This window comes from Coptis chinensis, chromosome 8 (genome assembly GCF_015680905.1).
Source record: "Coptis chinensis isolate HL-2020 chromosome 8, ASM1568090v1, whole genome shotgun sequence".
NCBI classification, from domain to species: domain Eukaryota; kingdom Viridiplantae; phylum Streptophyta; class Magnoliopsida; order Ranunculales; family Ranunculaceae; genus Coptis; species Coptis chinensis.
In genome coordinates, this window is record NC_141463.1 from 93,578,773 (window position 1) to 93,592,639 (window position 13,867).

The window sequence follows — 13,867 nt, forward strand, 5'->3', positions numbered from 1 at the left end:
CATTTTCTTTTGTTCTCTCTCACTTGCTAGGCTGCTAACCAACTCTCAATCGGTTAGCATTTCTCCTCTCTAGTCTCTACTCGGTGAGTTATCTACCCCCTCACAGTCATTTGTTTGTCTGGATTTTTGTGCATGTCCACTGTTGAAAATTCATATTCTCGCTACTAGCGGACAATATAACCTCTACGCGAATCATGGTCCCTTGTTGGTCTATGCTGCCTTGCAATTTTTTTCTACTACTGCAATATTAATGGTGGCCGGTATAACTAATTAGTTATATCAATCAAAGTTTTCATGTCTATCATTTCTGTTGTGTAGGCCTTTATCTTGTTCTCCGTGGTAGTCTCATCCTTGTTTGAGGTTGTTGCTTTGGCATTCTTTAAAGGCGCACTTCTTTTATTTTCAATTGAGAATTATGTGTTGCCTTTCTGGTTTATGCGACTTTGATTTTATGTGAATTTGGCTTTTACTTTCTATGTCTGCTTAAAGGTTCTATGATGTCTTTATCTGGTTCCATGCTTCTGTACTTTTGTATTATTGCGTAGGGGTAACAAGTGTGGCAGAGCGATTACCCTTAATCCCATCCCATCTTTAAGTGTGGAATTAAGTTCAGAGTTGGTAGGGGTAACAAGTGCTCCTTTTGGTTGGATAGTTGGGTTGGTGACAGAGCTCTGGCAGAGCGATTACCCTTAATCTATCAAGCATCAACTAACAAAAGGGGCTTTGTTCATGAGTATGCACACACGGACAACAATCAAGTGGCTTGGAACTTGTTTCTTAGGAGATGTTGTAATGATTGGGAGTTGCAGCAATATGCAAACTTGACTACAATTTTGGATGCAATGGTAATTACTGAACATGATGATAGGTGCTGGTAGAGGTCGACTAAGAGCGGAATATTCTCGGTGAGCACTTTTGACGATGTTATAATCGCTGAAGGCAGAAATCAGGATTACCAACCTATTCCCTCGTTTCCCCATAAATTGGTATGGCAGATTCCTATTTATTTGAAGGTGAGAGTTTTCTTTTGGGAAGTTTTCTTGGGAAGCATTCTCACTACTGATGTACTCACACATAGGGGTACAAATGTGCTTCGAATTTGCTCTATGTGCAATATGTTTGATGAGAGCATCTGTCATCTTTTCTTGCATTGCTCTTTTGCTCTTGAGGCATGGGCACAACTGCTACAACCAATGGTCATAGCCTTTCCACTACTAGCACAAGTTGATTCAGTACAAGAATTCTTAACCTTATGGCCAAAGAGAAGATCAGGGAGCTTCGGGAACAAGATATGGCGTCTCTTACCGTATGCAACCATGTGGGTGTTGTGGAAGACGAGAAATAACCGTATTTTCAGGGGTAAAGCATCATCAGTCCGGAGTACTGTGTTAGAGATCAAAGGGTTGTTATGGCATTGGTTGTCTACTACTCAACAAAGAAGGAATTACAGGTTTAAGGATCTGATCTTAGAATGGAGTCTTGTGATATCTGGAGATTGACGAAGTTTTATCGGTGATCACTTTGCATGAGGATAGTTGGTGTTCTTTCTTTTTTCATTTTCTATCTCTGTAACCAGGTGAAGTTCTCACTCACTTTTTTCTTATATGTAATGTACTGTATCTTGTGCTTTGCACTTTTCTCTCAATAAAGTCTACTTATCCAAAAAAAAAAAAAACCCTTCACATCATGGTCTTTCTTGACAATGTAATTTGTTTATGGAATAACTTTGCAGTTCCCGGAGCTTGTCAGCTCATTTTTTTCGCGACTGTCTTGGCCCACTTTGGAAGACTCATCCCCTTCAGCATCAGGCGGGAATGTAATTGGAAACATACCATCTTATACCGGCCGTGAAGTGGAGGCAAGTGCTGTTAGTAAATGATTTTTATTGCTGTTTGTCACTTCTTGAGAACTTATGGATGTTAGCTTTGTTTTATTGCACATAACTGTATTCTTACTTCATGTAAGTTAATATTATTACCATGCGAAGTCTTTATCCAAATTTATGTCTGACATTGGCTCCACTTTAAATGTTGATGATTTTTATTCTAACTTTAGGCTCTCACAGATCTTCATTTGCTGCATTGATGTTTAAATTTTGGTGCTTAGATTACTGACATCTACTGCTCCATCATCCCGCCGCAAGAATTTCACTTTCATATGTTCCACTGCATTTTGATATGGTTCAGATTTCTGGGACGCTTTGAAATTGTGGCCGCCAGGCATTTTCTTTTGCTTTGTTGGATGGTTCCCCAGTTAGTGCCTTACTGGAAGGACATTTTTATTCACACTATCTTGGATTCCACTTTGCTCGGTCTTGTGCACTGTGTTTGTGTTGGCTTAAATGATGCTCTTGGGCTTTGTCAATGTCTTTCCGCAGTATAACTTTATGGAAAAGTATTGCTAGACCTATAATAGATGACGGGCACTGTGGTTTTCGCTTTTGGATTGCCTAAATTATGTAATCGATCCTTGTTTGGTATAATAATAATTAATAAGAATAGCAATCACAATGAAAACAATGATTGGTTATCGCAATAGTTTCATTCCTTTTGTACTTCCTCATCTTACAACTAATTCCATGGCAACACTGATTTCAATGGGCTTTGACAGGAACTCGGCAAGACAGGCACTTGTGCAGGCCAGAAACGACGTCAATGTGGCTACAAACATCCTTCTTGAAGCACAATCTCACTAATTCAAACCCTGGTCAATAAGGGGATAACAAAGAAAAAGGGGTTTTCAAATTCGCAATGCTAACTGAATCCTGTTTGCCGGGATAATAATTATCAAACAAGCATAGTCACTATGGTATCATTTTTGGTTTGGCTGTTTCGCTGCATATCACTAATGATTTGTTGAGCTTAGGGTGACACTATGTAATCAGTTTGGTGTAGTCATTTCTTCATCTGGAAGAGATTTGATTTTGTATAGAGATTTGAACGATGTGCTTCTTTATTTTATTTTAGTCATGTTTGTAACTTGAGCCATGGTGAATTGGTATAAATTCAGAGAATATGAGGAAATATTTGTTTATCTGTCTAGGTGTTTTCATTTGATACTCACCATATGCTCGTAAGTCTGTACTCTGTAACATCAAACGCCAACTTAACTTCAAAGTTCAAACCCAGATTGAACCAAGCGGGTTTGGATCTTAGCATCAGCTTGGACTGGACTAGGCTTAAAAAGGTCCAACCCAAGTTTAGATAGATTCCCACGATACCAGCAGATCAAAGAGAGAGAGAAAAAAAAGTGTAGAAATGATACTACTTCAATCCCCTTCCAGATTTCTTTTACAAGTCTTACTAAACCGTGTTCAGAAGTAACTCCCTTTTTTCAGCTCAGATTTTTATCCTTGATGGAATTAGTAAGAGCATGACGTCATTCTGATATTGGCAATATTTGTTTTTTTTGCAGTATAGATAAAGGTGTTGAATTGGATTGTCATTCTGTTGAGTTTGACGATGTTCGTTATCATATACAGGTGATTATCTAGTTTTTTATTTGTTTGTTTTATAAATGTTGTTTTACATTTTCACTTAACTGCAGGTGGCTACAAGGTATCCCCAGTTCATGCAACTATCAATGTCATTGCCAACTCCACCTCCAGAAACTGTCTTCTTTGGCGGCCTTCCTTTTGGAGCCATAGAAGCTGTGAAAGCGACATACGGTTTAATTGCTCAAATTCTTGATCCTCCAAAAGATGGATATAATCTCACCATGAAACTCAACTTCGCAAAACTTCCCCTAGATGAAGGTACATTCTTTTTTTCTTGGGCCATTATGATATTTGCTCCGCTTTAACAATGAAGATTGTAGCGCGTAATGTATTAGTTTGACCATTCTTACTTAAAAAGATAAAGACAGTAGGTTATTCTCTTAAACTCGTAATCCTAATGTTTTTTATATTTATTTCCGGTTCTTCTATGTCCATCCTGTATAATAGATGTCATGGATTAGAATTCAATTCAAGGAAGCTAATAAGTGTCTTTATTGTAGTCTGACCAATTACCATACCCTTATCAATGGAAATAATAGTCCTTGCGTCACTGCGGTTAACTTTCGTTTCATCCTTCAGTTGGTCATATCAAATAGAACTCTCAGAGTGCGCTAAACTGATTTGTACATACACAAATAGACACAGTCATACACATATTCTCATTTATAGGAAGATATTATGCACAAAACTGACAATTTGGAGGACGACTTAAAAAGGAAAATGTACCAAAGAACTGAACTCAAAGTTGGGTCTCGCATTTATTCTGGGATTGTTGAATCACCATCTTCAAGATATAGATTGTGACTGTCTCCTATGTATTTGACATGTATTGATCTTGGAAGTAATTTCAAAGCATCTGACCTTCTGTAGAGAAAGTTCCGGAGAAGAAAAAATCAACATGCACAAATTTTACAGAAAATAATATAAGCATGTGATGTTCAAAATTTTATTTCATTTATTTTTCTTTAAGAATTTGATTGTTCCATAACTTTTGATCCACAAGCCTTGGTTAAGTTGGTTATTGGTATCACTAAATCATTAGTCAGTATCTTCCAAATGAGAAAAATGGTCAAAGCAAAAATGAAAATAGTCTCTCTATTCTGTCTATAGCCACACATGCGCACAGAGTCACTGCCTCACTGGTGTGTGTGGGTGTGTTTGACGGCAGCATTTGTGTGCTTGCAAGGTAATAACTAATAATCCTAAGCAGTTAGGTACCTGTATCTACATTCTATTCTTTTTGAACATATAATCCACATAACCACATTTTACACACGACACTTTTTTCTAAAACGTCAGTTTTTTTTCGTCTTTACTTTATAACAATTTCTCAAATGACTATACCTTTTATTGTTCGGGCCTTTTGTGGCAGTATAATGATCTTTTGTTTGTTTGTGTAGACGAACAGTACGATCTACTAATAAAAGTTGCATCTCTAAGAGAAGTGGTCTTAGGAGCTCCGTTACGCGTGGTATTAAAGCATCTTGCTTCAAGGACAGTCGCTCCAGATATAGACCAGCTTGTTGCTCTTGTGCACCGTCCAAAGGAGTCTTTCTTCCTTGTTCCCGAAGTAAAATATATTTCATCTTATGAAAATAAGTTTCTTCTCTTTTACTAAATAAAGCTTGTTTGCTCTTGCTTCTTGGAATTAAATCACTACTCGTGACCATTCATGTGTGGCAAACATTTTGTTCATGCTTGAGTTCATTCAGATCAATGTGGACAACAGTTTCCCCTCATGGATGCCCATTTGTCATGTACCCGATATCTATATGCTTGAGAGAAGCGAGCTAGTACTTCCTGATAGTTTAATAGATTCTGATGGTTCTTGGATGTTTTGTTTTTCTTTTTTGTTATTGTTATACTTGAATTTAGTAACAAGAAGCTAAAAGAAGAACATGGAAAAAAAACATAAACTATTGTGTATATGTAATTTCACGATTGTTGGATTGAGTACATTTTTTTATAATATGGCAGGACGATAAAGTCACCGTAGTGTTTCCCATGAGATTCAAGGACTCCGTAGATACGGTTCTGGCAACTTCTTTCCTGCAGGTAAATAATTACCAATTTCATTAATACCAAATACTCAAATTCTCATAAATGTAATGCTATATGGGTTCTGCTTATTTCCTTTCATAAGATTTATGATGGAAAGTGCATCCCCAAGTGATATTAGGTTCATTGAAAAATTTCTCAGATTGTTCGTTCTTTTAATATATCTAGAGCAGCTAAAAGTGATAGTTTCACTTGATAATACTATTACATCCATGTAACAGACTCTAGTAAACCTTAGTTTATATCAGAAGTTTCTCAGGTGGTAAGTAATAACTCAGGAGTTTGTCGAAGCAAGGCGCAGTGCTAGTCTCAACAATGCTCCTCCATGTTTTTGGTCTCCTTCTCCACCTCCAGAGTTGGAAGGGGCTCCTTCTCAAGCATTATCTGCAAATGCAGGATTCTTCACTTTTGGTAATTAGCAGAAGCTTGACACCCTCTTCTATCTATCACACACACACGCGGGTGCGCCGTCTCATGGTGTCATTTTCATCCTTGTGCATTGCAGTGATTTCCGCCCGTCATGTGGAAGGCAGAAAATTGGACAGAACAGTTTGGAGTTTATTAACATTTCATGCATACGTTAGTTATCATGTCAAGGTGAAATTTCTCTTCTTTAATCAGTTCTTGTTCATTTGCTCTTCAAGTTCTTAATTTACTGTTTTACATGGCTTGTCCACAAGGAGTATTTTCCTTTGATAAGCTTGTATTAGTTGAATTGCATTAGTTACACACTTACATTACTATATGCCAGCAGCATTGAGAAGTCAAGACTGATAATTCAAAATTCTTAAACAGAAAAAATAGGAATAGAGGATATTTGTGGAAAAAGCCAAATAGAATTGTTTTGATATGTTCCACACCATTGATGGTGGAACCCTTAGGGGTCTAGACTTAAGTGCATATCTAGGGCTCCAAAGGAAGGCAAGAAGTCTGGGAAGCACGCCAAGGGACGCCATCAGAAAACAGGGAAGACGACTGATCTTAGGTGTGGTACATAGGTTCCCATTTCAGATCTAAAACATACTTTTGATACTGCACCAAAGAAATAATTATAGAAATAAGAAGTTAAAATAAAAATAAAAAATAGTGGAATCGAGACTGCTAGACCACTCTTAATGGTGTTTGGGTTATTGAGCCTTTCAATTCGGGCATTGAGAGCATTCAGAATGCTGAAGGCTTTCGCTTCGTAGGAAACTTTTAGAAATTGATTTTGTGCAGTTTGCTTGGGAAATTGGGGAACTGAAACTCCTGACTTTTCATTTTAGACCATTGATTAAGGGAAGCAATCTAAAGCTTTAGATTGTTAATGTTTCGCTTGTCATAATTCATAATTTGAGGATCTAGTTTTTAGCTGAACCATTTTGGTGACATATTTTAAGAAAATTCCAAATTTGTAAATGCAAGTGAGTGCATTTTTCGGTGTTTGTATTATTACTTATTTATGTATTTTATTTTAAATTCTTTTTACTAATAATAGAGAGTGCTGAGGGCTCCCATTTCATTGTAGTGTTATATATCAGATACAAATAAATCATACTATTCTCCGCAATTGTTACCCGTCTTTCCCTTCTTGGCAGTGCTCTGAAGGTTTTATGCATACCAGAATGAGACGTCGGGTGGAGTCATTGATTCAGGTTGGCCTTTTCAACTCCAGTTGCTACTTGAACTTCAAAGTTCTCATATACTGTATAGCGTATACTGTGATCCAATTAGACTTTTCAGTACCAATCATGCAACTATACGTCTATACACTTGTCTGTTGCCAGACTAATATTACTTGTACCTTCTCTTTCACTTAGTCTGATTTGTTTTTAGAGAAAATACTTGCTCTTCATGGTAACACTGGTTATCCACGGCAAAAAGCTGACTGTATTGAGCATAAGCATACCATCTTATTTACTTCTACTTCTATGCACCAACCGCAGATCACATATTCTGTTTTGTGTGAGCCTGCTATATGGTTATGGTTCATATACTGGTGGGTAAAGTACCCCTAGAATGTATATGTACGACCTAGCACTATACCATGTGGCATAACATTGTTTATAAACGAAAAGACCACAGATCTAACAGGGAGGAGGAAAGGTCACGTTCCAAACAATAGGACTAATACAAACATTAATGTTCCTCGCATCTTGAAGTGACATTTCTTTCTCTGCCCTCTCCATTTCAGTTGATTTCCAGTGTCTTTCCTGTGTTGTGGTTCACTTAATGCCATTATTTGCCTGTCTGTGTACAGTGTTTACTTACTAGTGAATGCCCGTGCCAGTCGGCACTCTAGACACATTGCTTTTGAACAACATCCTAAGAGACCATCTCTATGGTAGCATAGAATCAATGATATAACAATTTTCAACAGTTTTATACTTCATAATCATTTCATTCTCATACTCAAGTGAGCTTAATTATTGCAATTCTATACATTTTATTTCTCACAAACCAACTCATTACACATACCCTTACATATTCATTAATTCAATACATATCAGAATGAGCTGCATTAGATATTCAATAGATAACCTATCAGGATATTCAATAGATAACTTATATTCAATACATATAAGTTAAGAAGGTCACCTTCACTTGAGTTCAGGACTTGGAAGTCAGTATTGTTCAAGTCAGAAGAGAAATGAGAACAACCTTGATTTGCTTCTTCAGTTGTAGCTGTTGTTCCTTCTTCAATGGCTACTCAATCAAGAAGACATGGATGATTCACTTTTTGGGATTTGGGGATTTTGGAATAAGGGGAGTTCGAGTGCACGATGATGAGGAGAGAAATGGAATAAAACCCAGCGAGAGAAATGGTATAAAACCCGATGATGAGATGAGAAGATGTTTTTTTGGGAAAAAAAACTGAAACTAATGTTTTTTGGGCTCGAACCCACGCCGTTAGATTTTACTCAAAATGATCCCGACCATCCTTTATTATAATTTTGTCTTTTAGTGCTAAAAAAACACCCTATCTTATTAGATAGATATAATAAGATAGACAACAAATTATCCCTGAAAAATAGTTGTTATTGCAAAAATCCCTTGGCTGCTGCAGCCTGCAACAGACCTGCCTTTTTGTTGTAAAATATTTTGTCCACAAATTGCAACAAATTATATAATTTAATTTTGTTTTGCTAAGTTTTGTTTTTTAATTGAATATGCCAATAAGTATGTTTCAGTCACCCTGATAATCTGATGCCCACGTACGTGTGTATTATAATGTTTTCTATTTCTCATCTGCTGTATATATATGCAAGGGTGATTGCTGGGTTAAGTGTTTAAACCTGATTGGCTCAATTCCATGGAGTTATGGTGGGGTCATTTCATGCATTTCTTCCTCAGTTATTACTTAATAATCGAAATCTATATTGCAACAGGCTCTGGATCGCGCAAAGTCTGATTCTGAGGGGTTGAATAGAACTGCACAAAATGGATCTTTTAAGCGATTGGTTTGTCCTAGAAAAACTACAAGATGCTTTTATATTTCCTTGTTTAATCTGTGAGAACTGAGAAATGCTAATCAACTTCTATTTGTGTGATTATTTGTTTGTAGAGCCTCAAGGACGCGCGCTCCAACTCAATTTCGTAGTCTTGTTGGAAGGAAGGTTGAAAGTATAGTGTTTACAAGTGTTGAATGGAGTTCTGCATTCATCATCTTGAAGACCAACCGATATCAATTTCAAGGTCCCGACAAGATTATTACAAAACAAGTTATCATGGACATAATATCTTATCAATCCCTTCAGGATAAATCTCAAGATGCCTTCGCTGCCTGAAAAACATTCAAAGAATTTTGTTATTCTGATGTCTCTATTACATAGAGACAACGTCTAGGTATTTATGTAGAAGATGCATTGTAATTGAATGTATTAATTTCGTACATTTGTCTTCTAATTTTCACTTCTTTAACTTTGTCTGTGTGTGGGGAGGGAATAACCAAATTAGAGCATTCCCAATGTAGGTGGATGTGGTGGGAATGTGATTTTATTCACCTCTTTATGGTTCAAAACTTTTGCCCAAAGCAAAGGTGAATATGGTGGTGACTATTTTTCCAAGTCAAAACGAATGTGAAACCTTCAACTGAGATAGTGGCTGAGTTGTGAATTTCGGACGGGATGTTAGATTTCATCTCGTGTGTTTTTTTTTTAAAAAAATCGGTTTTTTTTTCCGGACAGAATGTTTTATTCCGTCTTGCGTGTTTTTTCGGTTGTTTTTTTAACTTCATACGGGATGTTTCATTCCTTCAGGGTGTGTTTTTTCAATTTTTACATTCAGACAGAATCTAACATTTCATCCGAGATTAATATTCACTTTTGCATTGAGCAGTCTCATCAAAACGGTGGAAAAAAGGGGAATTACTGTCTACGTGGAGGTGAATATTTGTGACTTGTATTGGGAATGCTCTTACATGGCAGCACCCTATCTCTAGCCCGAAGGCTCACCCTGCCTAAGGCCCATCGCATAATTATACAATAAAGAAATCACAACCAACACTTGGATTCGAATTTGCAATTTCTCCCATAAGAGCATTCCCAATGCAGATGAATATCAAGGGGATGTGACAATATTCTTCTCCAAATGGTTAAAAACCTTTGCCCAATGCAAATGTGAATATAAAGGTGACTATTTTCCCAAGTTAAAACGAGAATGAAACCTTCAACCGAGATAGTAATTGAGTTGAAAACTTCTGACGGAATGTTTTATTCCGTCTCGTGTGCTTTTTTTAATTTTTTCGTGGTTTTTTTTTTTCCTGACTTTCGACTTTTTTTCGGTTTTTTTTTTAAACTTCATAAGGGATGTTTCATTCCGCCCCCCCCCCCCTCCCCCGCCAGATGAGCCAATTAGGATTTCCTCCCCACTAGATGGGAAATTAGGGTCTCCCCCCACCCACCCCAAATACAAAAAAAAAAAAAAAACACAGTAAACTCAAATTGATTTTGTTTTTGTGTGTACTTAGGGGGAAACCTTAATTTCCCCGTCTAGTGAAGGAGAAATCCTAATTGGCTAATCTAATGGGGGTAATACTAGTTAACCCAAATAAGTATTATACTGTGGTGGTCCTCCACCCTATAAAGTAGTGGAAAAAATGTCTTGCTTATGCACTCATTCGAAGACCTCCTATGTCCCGTCTCTATATTGATTAGTAAACCATGCATGAGAATCCAAGACATTTAAAGTAAAAAGAACGTTGATTGTGATGATTTCATCCACAATTCCACAACTGTAAGCCAAAAAAAATTGTCATTGTTGACTCTTAAAGTTAACTGAAAGTCTTTTGAGATTTATTTATGGGTAATTTCCTGATTAGACCATGATAATGTCAATTTCTTCTCAATTAGACCACGCCCACATATTTTAACTTTTCAAAGGTTTTTTTGACTGTTTTGCCCTTGCGCATACTTCTAGACAAGAACCACGTGGACCAAAAATTTGGTTTTTCGATTGGCCGTCGGTTCCCAACGTGATGTGATTTGTGTTAATTAGCAACCACACGATTATGTTGAGATGAAAACTTGAAAATGAAGGGCCAAGATCGGTTTCGCCAATTTGGATCAAATCATACAGTTTCATCCAGATACAACAAAGGGCAAAATTGTTTTCGCCATTTTTTACTGTATTGTGGAAAGTGAAGTTTGATTGTTGAGATTAGAAAGTGAAGTTTGATGGTTCAAATGATATGAGAAAGATAATAGACATATTATAGTGCAAAATGTATCAACAAATGCAGAAGAAAACAAGGGTAAAACAAAACAACATAAGAACATATAACAGAACTAATGAAAATAAAACCTAAACAACAAAATAAGACCAGACAAAATCAGTCTTCTTCATCATCATCGTCCTCGTCCTGCTCGTTATCAGCACCCCCATCATCGTCGTCCTCCTCATCATCGTACTCCTCGTCATTGTCCTTCTTCTTCTTCTTTATAGGAATATCTCCAACATAGTAGGGATCCTGAAGTCAGTCATCTTCTTCTTCTTCGTCTATGTAATCGTCAGTAGAGTAGGTATCCCACTTGTCCGAGTTCTCTTCGTCGGAATAGTCGGTTGTAGGAAGGGTGTCATAATTTGGGATGGTTGAGATGGTTGGGATGGCTGGAGGTGGCATTAAAACTACTAAAATTAACAGGAACAAATTATTTAGAGACATGTTGTTATGTTGAAGGTATTTGGTTACCTTTTACAAAGAAGAGTATGTTGGATGCGGTGAATGTAGTCTCCACAATGCTAAATAGTAAAAAAAAAATAATGGGAAAATCAATGGGTCGGTAGAAAATTTAATGGTTCATACTTATCTATAAATCTAACGTATATTGGAAGTGAAATAGTCTAAATGTAATTAATTGTGTGAGTGAATTAAGTTTGACACATAAAATAACAGAAAAATACCGGAATAATGAATGAAATTTAATTGCTGATAAAGTAAGAAATAAAGTATATCTACCACAAGTCTATAGTGGTTGCATTGATAAGTGTATTTTGGCGGGAAAGAAATTAGGACATGTTTCCCCAAAAATTTATTAAGGTTGTTGAGTGCCACGTGTCAATCATCTCAATATATATCGAAACGCAATTAATTACATGAATTGAGGGGAAGTTGCTATTTCGAGGATGAAATACTTAAATTATGAAAAAAACAGTCAAATTCGAAAGCCTAACTGTTATTGCCTTTCATTAAAATTGTTCAAATTCGAAAGTTTGAGTTTACTTGTTACTTGTTAGAGAAATGAGGAAGCTGAATTTGACTTGTCGAATGTCACTAGATAAAATGCACAAATTGTTCGATGCTTTTATTGAGGAAGAAAAAGAGGATTTTCAGAAATCTTGCTTTGGGAGTTTTATGCAAATCCAAAGAAATATGCAGGCAACAACTACACTTGTTTGTGCCATTTTTGTGCACAGAGTTGGTAGACTTTGTTACCAGATCGGTAAGAAAGATTTGGTGTTTAAAAAAAGCGATGTTGCTTTGATTATGGGTCTCAGTGTGAAACCTGTAGCAAACTCATTCTACACAACAGACGTGAAGAAGAAATCATCTGATTTTCGTTCGCGGTTTTTTAAAGGAACTACAGCTGGTGAGAAAGAAATATTAGCAGCTCTACAAATGGCAAAATCCAGTGGTAAGGATGATAAAACTGATATCTTTAGGCTCAATAGGTTGTATGTGTTGCTTCAAGTTGTTCTTCCTGGATCTGCTAGAACTATAGATGGAAGGTTTATTGATCTTGCAGAGGATTTAGTTGCTTTTGATAAGTTTCCATGGGGCACTCCTTTGTTTAAGATGTTGGAGTACTGTCTAGATGATATTTACGAAAATGTTATAGCACAAAGGGATTCATATACAGTTTATGGTTGTGTGATATGCTTCGATATTTGGGTATACCTTCACATCCCGTCTCTTGGGGCTCGTAGGGCAATGGAAGGTAGATTCCCAAGAATACTTGACTGTGAAGAGTTGCCTTCCAAGAACTTACATCTCCAAACTTGGAAGAAAAAACTCCAGTCTTTGAAGGGTAAGGTTGTAGCTTTTGACACTTTAGATATTGGTGAAGATGAAAGTAAAGAAGATGTAATCAAGGAGGCTCTGCAGCAACAGGGAACCCTAAGTGCTGCATCAGTTTCAGAGCCCTACACTAGTAATGAAATGCTTGAGAGACATGCTGAATTGCTCAAAGGCTTTGTAAGTGTAAAAGTCTACTCTATGTGTTGGACGATTTACTAATATGTTCCTCAAGTTGATATATCAACAATTCTGTAGTATTAATTGCCTTACATATTTAGTACTCATATGATATGTTGTATAACTTTGTATATCAGCAAATACAATTTATTTATATATATCTTTAAATGTTTAAATGTGGATATTACCTTTGCAATGCAGGTAAGTGAGGAGGTTATGGTGGTTAGGAAGGAGATTAAGAGTGAAATAAGGGCAAGTATGGAGACAATAATATAAGAGTTTTTTCAGACTGCGAGGAAAGTAGGTAGTGTAGGTGAAGGTTCATCTGAGGGGGTTATGAAGGGACCGAGATCAAAGAGAACAAGGGGAACGAATTCAAGGTCTCCCATTGCTGATGTTGTTGTCTAATAACCTAGTACAAAGTCTGCTCAGAAGAAATCAATTGAGAAAGAAGTTATGGATTCAAGATCAAAGAGAACAAGGGGAACGAATTCAAGGTCTCCCATTGCTGATGTTGTTGTCCAAGAACCTAGTACAAAGTCTGCTCAGAAGAAGGTTAAATCAGTTGAGAAAGAAGTTATGGATTCAACAGCTGTGAAGAAGTCATCATCTTCTAAGAAAGTTTCATTTGATCTTCCTGC

General features: G+C 36.7%; 1 protein-coding gene and 1 long non-coding RNA gene across 4 annotated transcripts; one reads left to right on the forward strand and one right to left on the reverse strand.

Annotated features, from left to right (window-relative positions):
• Positions 1-2,192: 2,192 nt before the first annotated feature.
• LOC147484526 (actin-related protein 2/3 complex subunit 2A-like) lies at positions 2,193-9,457 on the forward strand. 3 transcript variants are annotated; one of them, XM_086576899.1, is made up of 11 exons: positions 2,193-2,427; positions 2,539-2,808; positions 3,372-3,481; positions 3,547-3,754; positions 4,897-5,066; positions 5,474-5,551; positions 5,833-5,965; positions 6,060-6,151; positions 7,132-7,188; positions 8,923-8,994; positions 9,099-9,457. In XM_086576899.1, the coding sequence occupies exons 4-11, from the start codon at positions 3,571-3,573 to the stop codon at positions 9,132-9,134; spliced, it is 822 nt and encodes a 273-aa protein (XP_086433025.1). In that variant the 5' UTR covers positions 2,193-2,427; positions 2,539-2,808; positions 3,372-3,481; positions 3,547-3,570; the 3' UTR covers positions 9,135-9,457. The 3 variants fall into 3 exon arrangements, with proteins under 3 accessions (XP_086433025.1, XP_086433024.1, XP_086433023.1); XM_086576897.1 differs by lacking the exons at positions 2,193-2,427; positions 2,539-2,808 and adding an exon at positions 3,171-3,319 and having other exon boundaries at positions 3,415-3,481; XM_086576898.1 differs by lacking the exons at positions 2,193-2,427; positions 2,539-2,808; positions 5,474-5,551 and adding an exon at positions 3,169-3,319 and having other exon boundaries at positions 3,415-3,481.
• On the reverse strand, positions 2,286-2,759 carry LOC147484527 (uncharacterized). The gene is made up of 2 exons (XR_015204265.1): positions 2,703-2,759; positions 2,286-2,660 (listed from the first exon to the last, which is right to left on the reverse strand). It is a non-coding gene; the product is annotated as an uncharacterized LOC147484527 (long non-coding RNA).
• Positions 9,458-13,867: the final 4,410 nt, after the last annotated feature.